Below are 13,972 nucleotides of genomic sequence, written 5' to 3'. Positions count from 1 at the left end.
CTATGTTACTGATGTTGAACTTTATTTTGTTCATAAGGTTAATTAGTAGAGTTGCCAACTGTCCCGTAAAAAACGGAATCATCTCATTCAGAGAAAATATTATGCGTTTCGTGTTGAGCTGAGAAGGAACGCAGTTTGTCCCAGACTTCAGCTACAATGAAAAAGACACAAAGCTGGAGTTATTCTATGTCTTTGCTGCACAGCTGCCTCTTCTCCTCTCATTCTCTCCCCCTCCCTCTGCTGTTTCTACTTCAATCATGAAACTGATCAATGATCAGCTGATCGGCTTTTCTCTCTTGTTTATTTATCGCCCACTTTGCGCCAGAAAGAGGAAACCAGCGGATGTCGCGGTAAACAACAGCAGCACGTTTGATCAGCTGTTGTTAGAATTTATTTAATATTAATTTCTAGTATCAGCTGATGTTTGCTGGAGCCACAGCTGTAAAAGCTGCTGGTCATTATGTCGGTTTGGATATGTGGTGAGAGGGAAACATGAAGATGAAACCAGGAGATGTCCTTACTGAATCATCAGAGCTGTGATGGAGAAACAGGTTTACCTTTTAGGTGACATGAATGAGTTGAAGAGAAGTTATGAACTGTTTCTGAGAGACAAATAACACCAGGATCCTTTTCTAAGTAGCTGACAGCTGGTAACTGTGCAGGGGCGGGTCTAGCAAAGTGCTGCCAGAGGTCCATGTAGGGAATTAAAAGGGAAAGGGGGGCACAAGGAAATACTTTCTTATTCTCATTTAAAATGTCACTTTTAAAAAAATAATTATCTGAGTCTTACAACAAACAATTGATTGATACATATATACCATCAGAACAGTGTACATCACTGTCACAACAGTGTTTATTTTCATTCAAAGGCTTTATGATTTTTCCTATAATGGTGGGCCGGTCTCTAGTCAAAATGCCCGGGACAATTTTTTTTTTTGTCCCAGTCCAGCTCTGTATGCAGCTCATATGCAGTCTGGTGTTACCTACATCTTCCTATTCAGAAGGCAGAATTTCCGAGTTCTGAGTACAATCGAAAGCACCACGACTGCAGTCTTTGTGTTGGATGTAAAAAGCAGGCTAGGATAGAATCAGGCGTGGGATTTCTCTCGTGGAAATGTGCACATAATTTTTTCCTTTCTATTGGTAGGTGGCACAGTGCACTTGTGGCAAGTAAGCAAGCTAGAAGACTGGCAATCTTGCTGGGTATCCAGTTACGGAAGCAACACATTAACAAGAGAATTCTGAGTAAAACCAAAGTTACTTTCCCTAGTAACTAGTTACTCTGAAAGTAACGAGTAACTTGAAGTAACTGAGTTACTTTTGATAGAAGTAACTAGTAATGTAACTAAGTTACTAATTTAAAGCAACTTACCCAACACTGGTTACATTAAATAGAAGAGAAAGAGAGAACTTGAAGAAATTAATATAGCCACTACAGTGACCATCAAAATAATGAAAAAATATTGCTGTAAACAGTTTATTTTGCGACACCACGAAACAAACAATAGCGTAAAATGAAACGATAGACGTTTTTACATCGTCATCTGATATATATCGTTATATCGAACAGCCCTAAGTCCCCGTCACTATTTTATTCTGCCAGACTCATTCTGTTTAATAGATTGAAGACTCTAAATGGTGTTTGACTCTCTGCCAGGATGGCTAATGTAATGGACTGACCCGGTCTTTTAAAAGCCAAAAATTTCCTCCATTTCAGTGTTACTATTCCAGGAAGAGTGGTTAAACGGAAACTAGGAGGTGTGAGCAGCTATTACCAGACAAATCCAAACTTTTCACTTTTTTTCTTGTAGCACTACGCTTTGAAAGCCAGCGCTGCTTCCTTAGTTTAAGTTGGGGCTCATTTATTCCTTGTTAACTGTAGCAGATCTGTCTTTTGTGTTTTCTTCAACTGTACCTCTCAAACTTGTCAGTCTTATTAGCGTCATCACCTAGTAGGCCTGTTGTTGAAGCAAACATTGCAGAATTGGAATTTGAAGCATCTTGTGGCTAAATACCTCATTTGGTCTCCTCCAGCTAACTGAATGATGTATTGATGGGCTGAGCAGACAGTTACACACTGAGAAAGGTTGCAAGGGAAATCGATAGAAAACACCAAGCAGGGAATCTCTCTCTCTCCCTCCCCCTGTCATATCAGTTTGCCCACTTCCTGTATTTATGCACAGTCTCAAGTCAGGGTGCTCTCTTTTTTTTTCCTTCCTTTTTTCCTTTTCTGTATTGATAGTCATACAAGGTAGCTCAATAGTCATCACTCATCAAATGCTATCAAGGCATTTTATAGTCTTTTTTTCTTTTTTTTCCTTCACTTTGTTTCCCCCTCCACAGTCAGAATCACTCTATCACCCCTTCTGGTGTTTTTGTTTCTTCCTCTGTGGTCCCCTCTCTATTTTACTCTTCCCTCCATCTGTTAATGCTGTTATAGCTGTGCGTGGGAGTATAGGGAGGGATGGAGAGAAATGGAAAAAAACATGAGGAGGGGGGGTGCTCTTCTACTTGTTACGAGCTGGATTGTTTGGGGTGGGGTGGGGTGGGTGTGTGTGTGTGGGGGGGGGGGGGGATTGTGAAGGGGGTTGTGTTGTTATGGCAATGAGATCTTCTTTGTGTTAGGTTGCCAAGGCAACTTCAGGCATACACTTGGTACCGCCACCACCACCACCCTACCCCGCCCCCAACCCCCTCAGCCACATGACTGCAGGGAGAGCACTTCACGCTTTGCATGCGCAGCCTTATGCACCCACACACTGGAAATGCATAAAAGCATGTGCACACACAATTTTATTATATCTACATCCTTTTAACAGAGGACTCTGCAGAGTGACAGTACCCAAATCACTTTTAAACTGACTATTGTAAACAAACTATTTTACAGTTAAGGTTTAGATATACTTTTTTTTTTAGCCATTAGCATGGACATTTGAAAATTATCCAAACATCTACTGGCTACACTGGAACACTTGATCAGCAAAGTCATCAGACCAGAGTCAATGGGTTTTTAGAGTAGATTTATTTTTAAATATTAGAGATCTACTTTTCAGATTTTTTGGGGGTGGGGCTGAAAAGATTTCTGCAGCACAATTGTTTCTCACCTCAACACTGCACCTAAATCACCCTGAAAGATCCACGTCTACTTGCTGTTTCGTTTGTTGACTTTGGTTGCAGTTTGACACACATGGTGGTGAAGTGCATAGCTCTAAAAAACCACAGGACCAGAGAAAAGTCATCTCACTGTTCACGTCACTGCCCAGACTTTATATCGCATTAAAATGGTCTGTTCTGAAGTAAACACAGTGCAGCAGCAGATCGCCAGTGCAGTGATCATCACTTATGTGAACTGCTGCAGATCAGCAGTTTGTGATAAGATCCTGCGGGTGTAGCTCCTCATACCACTGTCATTTCAGTGCAACCTTCATGGCAGCACTGAAATATGGTTGCAGTATCACAGCAGCAGTAATCCCAGGGCAGCGCTAAATATATCAGAGCCCTCAGTGTTATATGGAATCAAGCAGTATGCTGCCTACAATCAGGGGACACAGACAACCAACGGGAACTTAACCTCCTAGGACCTGGTGTCCACATATGTGGACATCACATTTTGGGTTATTTAGACCAAAATACTAAATTTAGCTCTACAAGGGCCTGATATCCACTTACGAGGACATTATACTGCCACTGTTCTATCGAAATTTTAAACGAATGTCCTCATATGGCGCTCTTTTTTTTATTTTTTTTTTATTTTTTTTATTTTTTTTAGAAACAAAAATCTGGTTTAAAAAAAAATCTGGTAATTCTTTGTTTTTATATTCATCGGGTCCCAATATGCCCAAATATCAAAGAGAAATTAAAAATGCATGCCATGGAAGAGTTCGAGTCTTAGGAGGTTAAAAGCAATTCTTATGGACTTGTCTCTGCCCAAAAGAAACTAGATGAGCCTTTGAAAACTTCTGGACTCTAAGAAGAGGGAATCAATCTTTTGCATTCAAATAAAAAAACACCAAAAAACCCAAAAGAATTTAGGCACCATTTGAGGATACAGTAAAATCACGGAGGAGGACAGTATTAACTTGTAAAATATGTGATTAGTTAGTCTTTTAGATAGACCATATAAAGGAACGTGAAACCTAAGCAACAGTGGTCCGGAAATCAGTGTGTGCTTTAAATGTAAAGGGCAAAAGTACAGACAACAGCCGTAAAACAAAGTATTGTCTGCATATATTCAGTCAAAGAGCAGTGAGGTGGGCATTATTGCTGCTTTTTGCTGAACAAAGTGCATCAGTGTTTCCAAGCATGGCCTTTTGTGGTCTATGTGTGGATCTTAAATTCTGTGTGAGAATATATATTTTTTTTTTCCTCTCTCGTCTTTGTGCCTCTTGCCTGCGGTACCTGCAGCGATCTGACCTGTTCGTGAGTTTGAGTCGGATCAAAACAAATCATTTTAAGCAGTTTGGAATGCGTCCTCCCTGTTGGTGGGTGAATGGTAGCGCTTAAGGGAAATGGGGATTGTGTTGAAGGGAGAGAAAAGTGTGTTTGGGAAAGGGTAAAAATTAGGTTAAGCTGAAGTTAAATCTTCCCAGGTGGTGTCGGGATTTTTCTCAATGCACCTCTTTTAAGAAACCAGCTTATGTTATGTTTTTCGTTCAGTGTATCACAAATCGTATATCTTCAGACCTACCAAGCTCTTATGGAAGGGCTGATAGATGAATGAGCAGGTGAACCTGAGGTCACTGATGGAAGAATGTTAGTGCTATGTGCATGTGTGTTAAAGGCATAGTACATTGTTATGTATTTTAGCATTGATGTCCAAGTTAACTACAGCACATATTCATCTTGTTAGTTATAGAAAACAGTATTCTAGTTTATTCAAGAACACTTACAGTCAGTGATAGACCATTTAATTTTAACCCTGAACTAATGGGTGGGTTGTTTTCCAGCCTTGCTTTTCTGCAGGCTTCACCTCGAGTGATGTGTGCTGACCACATTTCTTATGGACATGATTTCCAGTGAAAGAGGTGGAGGAACAACTAAACATGTGAAAAAAGGGCAAAAGTATACTACTGCTCTCTGTGAAGCTAAGACTTGTTGACTTTGGTTGCATGACGACTCATCTGAAGTCAGAGTGTTGTTAGACTTTCCCATTGTAGCTTGTAAAAATCAATAAGAAGATGTTTTTAAAGCTCATCACAGTAATTACCAATACAGAAAACAGTGTGCATTTATGAAGCCATATTGACATCACTACTGTAAGACACAAGTTAGGTGCCCGGACTGAGATTTTTTTCTAATTTCACATGAAATATATTAGGCTCCCTGTTAAATAAGTGAAATAGGATATCAGTGTAATTGTGTGTCACCACTGACTGCTCATGTGATAAACAAAACAGTGACCCTTTTGTAGATAAAAAAGACTACTTTTGGATTTTTTTTTTTAATCTGTATCTATGAGCCATTTGTGGGGTGTTTTTGTTTTGTTTCTTAGACAAACATTTTGTCAAAGTGCTATTTTACAACCCAACCCCCCCCCCTTCATGTATTAGTGTTGGCAAAATGAAGATTAATCTACTTCCTGTTTTGGCTAATGTTCATTAACATTACCCACCCAGTTTTATGAGAAAACACAAGGTTATTTGCCTCTACTTTGTGTAGAGCCTCTTCAAGAGCTAGGTTTTTGCTTTTATTTGAATGGTTAAATCACAATCTGCCAAGGACTGCTTCTGTTGGGCTTGTAACTTTTATGGGAGGCTCCGACACTGTTTTACTCATGCATGGCATTAAAACTGAACATGCAAGCAGGCAGATCCAGATTTCAAGTAAAGGAGATCACAAGAACCTGACTATCTGGTATATATGTGAGAGCTAACACACACACACACGCACACTTGTGTATCATTTACTCTTGGATGTGACACAGATGTCAGTGTACTATTAACTAGGACCCCTCTATGGCTTTATCTGTTGAGCCAAAGTAAGCCTGATCTCCAGAGAGAGCAGGCATTGTTAAACCCTCTCCATATCCCCAGATGACTGCAGTAAAGTGGTGTGTGTATGTGAGTTTTCCCCAAGCTCCTGTCTTCACAGTCCAGATCTAATTTGCTCTGACAGGATGGTAATAAGGTAGCAATAGACACATGCTGTGTGTGTGTGTATCTGTATTTCAGCCGTGAACCATACCCACGCTGGCTTGTAACAGCCCACTGCTAGAAAGCAGGTGTTTAGAACCTCAAACTTACCCTCTGCGTGCGTAAATGAAGGCCATGTTGCACACAGACTTAAATACTCACAATCACATACAAACTCGAGGGCACAGCTGTTGCACTGGCTTTACCGAAGAAACACATTATGTAACCAACTTTAGTTTGTCCAGGTAGAAGTGATATTGTCTCATTTTGTATCTCATTTGAAAACCTATCAATGCACTAAAGTAGATATACTTCCCAGCCATAACACACACACACACACACACACACACACTGCTGAGACATTGTTTCACTGTACATATGCTCTCATCTACACTGCTATCTATTTATACCCAGCTGTGTTCTTCCGGGCTGCCATAGCTCTGAAAATTTCCTTTTGTCAAGTGCGCAGGACTTGAAATCATGACCACATATTAAACTTGATTATAGTTGTTGTTGAAACATTTCCAGGAAACATTCCCTGATTTAGGTAGGATGTTTTTCCTGTGTTTGGGTTTAATGTTGTTACTAACATTGGCTAAAGCCAGCTCCTGTATAATCAACTATCAAAGTAACACAGGAAATTAATGTGTTATTGTCCAAACTCTGAATAATAACGGCTAGAAATGTTAAAGCTGTTTTATTTCCTTTGAAGAGCTCATTGACCTGTTAATAATTTCTTTGCCACAGGGCCTCACCGGTCCTTGATCTTGAGAGGCCATAAAGCCAGGAGAAAAGATTGTGAGCAAAAGGATGGCTTCCTGGCAAGTATTCCTGTGGCTCAGCTGGGAAAAGTCTGGGGGAAAAAAAACCCAAAACAACAAAAAGGGGCAGCACCAGCAGTGAGTGTAGCTGCTCCATGCCCAAATGGTCAGCTTACACTCGCAGAACTAGACCAGTTTCAGGCTGTAGTCTCACCCAGTTAACTCTAAGACTACAGCCCTACTTTTCATGTCTGGTATGCACTGTGGATAGCTCGTTTGTAGCATGATAAAAAGTTCAGTATTAATACATGCAAGTTTATTGGTGTCCCTAAGGAGAAAGGCCTTTACTAGGTGTTTTAATCAAGACTGAAGGCAAAGTCCATTTCTTGTTTTATTGCTCCTTGTATCATGATTGACACCATAAGGGGACTTTTTCATGATTGCTCTTATTTATAAATTATAGGGCAGTGTAATAAAAGAAGGGTTGTTCCACTTTATTTTACACATGTCACCACATCTGAAACTGTATTGTAATCTGAGTTCATAGTGCACTCCATCCACTTGTATGAACATGACGCAAGTTGATAAGCATCTCTGTGAATATGCAGTTATTAATGTAAATACATTGACCAACATTTGGCTCAGTGTTTGTTTAGTTTGTACAGAGTACAATGTGTTAGCTTGGGTTTCAGGAATACATTGATTTTTTTTATTGCCGAATCTAGGATGAGCAGAACTCAGAAAAACACAACATGCCGCCTCATATTTTGTTTTTTCTTCATCACATTGCATTGATCTGCAGCGATTACCGTTACATACTGGTAGTGGAGGTGCATGCTGTTTTGAGTCCTTGAAAGCTGAATTTGAAAGCAGAGACATGTGCTACCCTGGCGGCTCAAAAAATGTCAACAGCGCCCCAGCAGCATCTGTGCATCCAAACAGTGCTATGCAGCAGCTTGAAGCTGGCTACACTGGCGTGCATACAAGTCGTCTTGTTGAAACAAAATATAAACAAACCGCAAACCTCTGAACGCAGAAACCTGTCAACACTTGGGGGGGGGGAATTGTGTTGCTTATTTAGGCAACCAAATGATTATTACATGTAATGTGATCTGTCAGCTAGATTTTATTCCAGCATAACCTTCATTAGACGTACGAATAGTTGGATATGCTTTACTTGTAAACATGCATCTGAGACTTCCTTATTAAGTTATTTGTTGCATATTCATATCTCTATTTTGTTTTTGTTTTTTGTGATCAACTTTTGTTTTATTTTTCCACTTTGTAGTCATGAAAAAATGCATCTCTTCAGCTCAGGGAAAGTGTGTGTGTGTGTGTGTGTGTGTGTGTGTGTGTGTGTGTGTGTGTGTGTGTGTGTGTGTGTGTGTGTGTGTGTGTGTGTGTGTGTGTGTGTGTGTCACTGCTCATTAATGTGTATAAAGAGACTGATAACTGTGCTAATCTGAAAATGCTCTTTGTGGCGTTCTCTTATCTCTAAATCTCTCCTGGTTGGACTTGGTTTCTCTCTAAATCTTCTTGCCCACCTGCATCTCTGAATGTGTCCCACTTTTAGTCTCATTATTTCTGTCTGTCTACCTTTTGTCCAATCTCCTTCAATTATGAACACCGTCTATTCAGAGCACACAATAGTTATATGGATTTTTTTCTTCTTCCATATAATCATGAAATTGTATTAAATGTCACCACATTAAAACAGAATTCTTTCTTTCTGTCTGTTCACAGCTCCACCACCAAGCAGATTCAACAGGAGAGTGTCGGGTAAGTTCACCGGCGTGTGTTTGTGTGTGTTTGACGTCATGTCCCCCAAGTGTAAACCACACCATTGGCGACATTACATACATCACTGCCAAAACAGCTTACCAACAGTTTATTTGTGTGTGTGCGTGCCTGTGGGGCTGATTAGTATCTGCTTTTGCAGTAGAACTGTGTTTAGGCATTTTTTGGGGGGGGTAATCACTGTATTTGTGCACGTCACAAATGTACAACAGTGTTAAGAAGCTTCACTGTGGTGTGTTTTGGGTCTTGTGTGTCTGCCTCGTCTCTGTTTCTGTGCTTTAGCGTCTGTGGTTTGGTGTGCGCTGTGCTCTTGTTTTCTCACGCTCCGTCATACTTCTGTAGTGTTTACACGAGTGGCTGAATGTCGTCAGCCGTCACAGAGCGCTGCACTTTGATTAGGCTCTGGGTGTGTCCCCTGATGTTTATCTGCACTGCCTTTTTATCATTACTGACCTCCTGTCTTTACCCCAGTCTTATGGTTTCCTTGGAGAAATTGCACATTTTAACAGAAAGTGCACATTTTAGCAACTTTATTTTCTTTGTTTTTTCTTTTCTTTTTTTAAAAGCTAATTTAGAACAATGACATTTTGCTGCCCAGAGGTCCTTGTTGCTATGATTTGGTAAACAAAACTGTTCAAATATTCTTTGTTGACAAAGATACTGTGTGGTGCCACAACCTTTGTTGTGGTAATGTTGTAAGACACGATGATCCCTTCTGATCCATGAGGAAGAATTGCTTTAATATAACAACAAAGATGGAGCGTCACTGTGCTGCTTGTCATGTTTCCCAGAGATGTCACTGCAAAGATTCTTCAGAAACGAAGGCCCATGTTTGTAGTTTTCTTTTTCAGGCATTTGTATGTATATTCAATGATGGCTTCATTTTTTATTTTTTTGGCATTTTGGTTGTGATATACAGTCCTTTGCAAAAGTCTTGAGCTCCCCTTGTTTCTTTATATTTTACGAGGAGCCACACTTTTTTATTTTTAAAGTAGTCTTGAGCAGTAGTTCTCTTTCTAAAGGTCTTTCAAAGGTTTTCTTTGGATTTTGGCTGCTTTTTCACGCATTTTTAGTCCAACGTATGTACCTGGCCTTTTACACAGGATGCTTTTCTTTTTTTTTTTCTCTCTCTCTTTTCCTGCCTAGAAATCCCTCAGGAATTAATCAGTTCTGTATCTACTAGGGGTGCAACGATACACAAAATTCACGGTTCGGCTCGGTTCGATACTTTGGTGTCACGGTTCGATATTTTTTCCGATGCAAAATAAAATGTTCATGCCTTTCTAATTTGTCATTTATTAAAATTATAAATATATATTTTAACTCAAAAGTACAGTTTTTAAGTTTAACCCTAACCCTAACCCTTGTGCGTGTTTTTTATTTTGACAGCGAATGCGCACCTGCGGACCACTTATGTGCACCCCTGGTTATATAGCTCATCATATTGCAGCCACAGAAATTCTTTTGTCCATGAAACCATAAAGCTGCACTTTCTTTTTGCCTTATAGTCTGATTTGTCATAACTTCTCCGTTTTGCGGTAAGCTTTTCTTTGGCTGTCACTTCTTCACCCTGACCTGTCTTATTTGGCTCAGCAGAACTAAAATATATATCCTGCTGCTTTTACACACGCACTCACATAAGCTCAGCGATTCTCTGCGCGATCAACCTCTCACATGTTTAAGCTTGCTGCGGGAGATTTCACTTGTCATGTTTGCATAGTAAGCTAACGATTAATAAGACGATGTCAGAGGAATTGGTGCACAAATTATCATCACTCACAGATCAGTACTGTCGCTCTCTATACACAGTTCGCACGATTGCAAAGTGAAAGCAAAAAAACAAGCGCAAATTCAAACGCGATTTCAATATGTCACATATTGACAGTGGCTCACCGATGCCAATGACATAATTACCCAGCTACATTTCTGAAAGAATGCAAAAGCATTGACATATATTTTTCCTTCCTACAATAGCCCGACGGGCAGGGCAGAGATAGATTTTGGTAGCCCGACTGAAAAAATCGCTAGCTCCAGGACGTCGGGCTAGCGATATTGCAAGCCCTGTATCTGATTGAGGAATCACTCATCTTTGGAAAAGAGAGTTTATTACAGAGAAATGTCTCTTTCCAAAATAAAAGCTATACTATCCGCTTCTTCTGGGCTATATTCTCAGCAGCATAAGGAGAATCATGTGCTAACAGCTGTCTAAATGACTCGGCTAAAGTTAGTAGCATGCTTGCTTGTTTTTGTCTGCTTCCACTTGTCTTTGCACTAGGATGATGTCGGCGTAAATGTGCAGTCATATTCGTTGTGTTCCCACTAGTGCTTTCAGGTTAATCTCGTTGAAATGACCTTAACGCCACAACACGGCAAATCTCCGTTAACGAGCTACCGCCGATCGCCCTGTGCATGGGGCTAGACGGCCAACACGTTAACGAGCTAACTGCGCTAACACACTAGTTCCCACCCATGTAATTGAGCATTGCATGGCACATCCAACATACTGTTTTACTTTAGTCCATGACTCGCTTACCTTCAGGGTCATACGTCACATGAAAACCAAAATAATCCCAAACGCCAGATCTGAATGAGGGTGGGGGAGGTCCATGTTGCAAGGAGAGCTTAACTTCTGTCTTGCTAGCTTGCCCTGCTCTCTTCCTTCTGACGATGCTGTCTGTGTTGAGCGCTCAGTGGATCTGTGCTCGACAGTGCAGCCTAGGCGGAGTAGTCGAACGCAGATTCACTGAGCGCTCAACACAGACAGCATCGTCAGAAGGAAAGTTGATAAAATAAATTACAAATGTTGTATTGTTCGATACATATGCGTACGGAACCGAAAGCACTGTATCGAACGGTTCAATATCGATACGAATATCGTTGCACCCCTAGTATCTACACATAGCAGACAATCATTTTTCAATTGTATCCTGAGGCAATTTGTTACTAACAGCCTGTTGCAAAAACAAATTTGCTCCAGTTAAAAAGTTTAATCTTTTAAAAAATCCCAAAGAAGAGCTATTTGGAAAACTGTAGAAGTGGAGGATAAAGGAAGAGGTTATAGGCCTTAAAAAACACACACACAAACAAACAACAACTTACACCAGATGAACAAATATCCCACGAATCCCCAAATTTCACAAGAACTGGATTGAAAGTCAGTGGGGACAGGTCTTATGGCGTAATGAATCCAAATTTGAAATTTTTGTTTAAAATTTCTGTTGGTATTGATGGAGAAGGAAAAAGAGGTTCAACAATGTCTACAGCCATCTGTAAAACATGGTGGAGGCCCTGTCATGCTTTTCAAGCTGCACGTCAGTCAGTGGTGTTGAGGATCTTGTCAAAATTGATGAAATTATGAACCCAGAAAACTACGATCAGATTTTGCAATATATCTAAAAGGCAGCCAAAATCCAAAGAAATGAGTTATCTGTGTGTTTCATTAAAAATAAAGGGGTGGTCTGCCTTTAAATGAATAAGAGAAGAAAAGGGAGTAGAATACTGTCCAGAAAAGGTGTAATGATGTCATCCAACAGTTACACAAAAGCATTTACTCTTTGCTTTTCTAAATGGTGAGGTAGGTGTAGCATCCAAAACTTAATATGTGACTAATTTCACAAGGAGATTGTTATTTAGATACAAAGATGTTTGCCTAAAACCTTCTTGGCATTGTCTTGTAATTAGGATTCCTTAATAATTAGATTATTTTGTGATATTAAACCACTGGTCTGGTTCATTTAGTAACAGGCGTGATTTCACTTTCAGACCGTCTAGTGCAGTGTTCGACAACACTTCCAAATAAGTTAATTAAACAAAGATGGGGCATTGTTTGTTGTGGCTTGGCACTATAAATCAAACTATCCTCTCTGTACAGTGATATTATGAGAGTCCTGTTTTGTATTGTAGCAGTTAATATGAGGATCTGCTCAGAGTTTCTGTCCGCTCTAATGCAAGAACAAATAGTTGGGGGGGAGAGGGCCGCTTTCCAAGGACGTGCTAAGTAAAGGAATTTCTGATGACGTAGTTTAAATTGTTAAACAAAAAATTCAGCCTTGGAGCTTTTAAACTGTGCTTTAAATCAAAAAATGCACTTATCATCATTATTTTCTTTTTTAATAATACAGCGTTTGGTCCAAACACTTGTATTTTGGGGCAGAAAAAGTAAGGAATAACCTATTTGGATGATCAATATGTCCATTACCTTTGTGGGTCTTGGGTGTGATGCCTCATTGTTTAAGATTGTGTTCTCACTCCTAATTAACTACCATATTCTGAATTAAAGAGCACTGAAACTCACACTTTTGCATTTTTATTTCTTCAAACTGAAACAAATGAGTTAGCACATTGACTCTCTAGAGATCACACTGCTTCAAACATCATTGTTATGACTGCTGGAAGAGAAGACTCTACTCTTGCGCGCACACACACACACACACGGAGGCATCAATGTGTTTTGTGAGAAGTGGTGTCTCTCTCTACAGAGAGGGAGGAAACAGATAAATAGTGACTATCTAAAATTACCTTGTCAGTGTTTGTCATGCACTGTAGCAAAACATGTCGCTGCACATGTGTCATTTCCTCAATCCAGTGTCCTGCGGTCCTCTCTTTCCCTACGCTTGTGTGTAGAAACATTTGTTTGTTTTTCCTTGTCCAGAAGAATGTGATACAATTGAATTATCTTACAAACATAATTATCTTACATACACACTTTTTGTTGAGTGGACTCTGGGCTGTTAAGAGTGGTTCATTTTGAAGTTAATTTAGTAAATTAGCTTACCGGTACCAGTTTACAATGTAAGGGACAGAGTAGTGTATTTTTGACAAGGTTTGTCATTTTTAAGGCAAGTTTTTGGTATGTTTATAACTTGAGGTTACTCTATTCCGTAACCCCTGTTCTCTGATAACATGAGTGAGGTGTCTCACTATGGCTGAGAGAGCATTCCCCATACAGGTAAAAGGTGCAGCAGTGAGAGTTTGCAGCCATCTTTAAACCACGGTGAAGGCTTAATAGTGGTTTTGGGCTGCATTTCAGCCAGAGGTGTTGGGTCTTGTCAAAATGGACAAGAAGTTATGAAGAGTCACGAAAAATGCCATCAGATTTTGATGCAGCATACAATACTATTTGGAAAGTGTCTAGTAACAGATTAATCTTTCAGCATGACAATGATCCCAAACAGACTTCCAAGGGAATAAAAGCATCCCTGGATACAAAATCCCATAGTGCAATGCCATCAGTCACAGTGGCTTTGGGACCTGAACATTATTGAAGCAGTGTCGGATTATCTT

At 39.9% G+C, this 13,972-nt stretch overlaps 1 protein-coding gene across 3 annotated transcripts in view; it reads left to right on the top strand.

Moving 5' to 3' along the window:
• prkar2aa (protein kinase, cAMP-dependent, regulatory, type II, alpha A) overlaps positions 1–13,972 on the top strand; it is a 48,803-nt gene that overhangs the window by 24,656 nt on the left and 10,175 nt on the right. For all 3 annotated transcript variants that reach the window (XM_085443650.1, XM_085443652.1, XM_085443649.1), the window contains exon 3: positions 8,636–8,671. In XM_085443650.1, the coding sequence (XP_085299776.1) occupies positions 8,636–8,671 (36 nt within the window). The remainder of the gene's footprint in view (positions 1–8,635; positions 8,672–13,972) is intronic.

Source organism: Copadichromis virginalis, linkage group LG20 (genome assembly GCF_057382275.1).
Source record: "Copadichromis virginalis isolate Kocher_CV1m ecotype Utaka linkage group LG20, C_Virginalis_male_GT1.1, whole genome shotgun sequence".
In the NCBI taxonomy this organism is placed as follows: domain Eukaryota; kingdom Metazoa; phylum Chordata; class Actinopteri; order Cichliformes; family Cichlidae; genus Copadichromis; species Copadichromis virginalis.
Note: the sequence above shows the minus strand (reverse complement) of the source record. Positions and strands in the feature narration are given on the sequence as shown.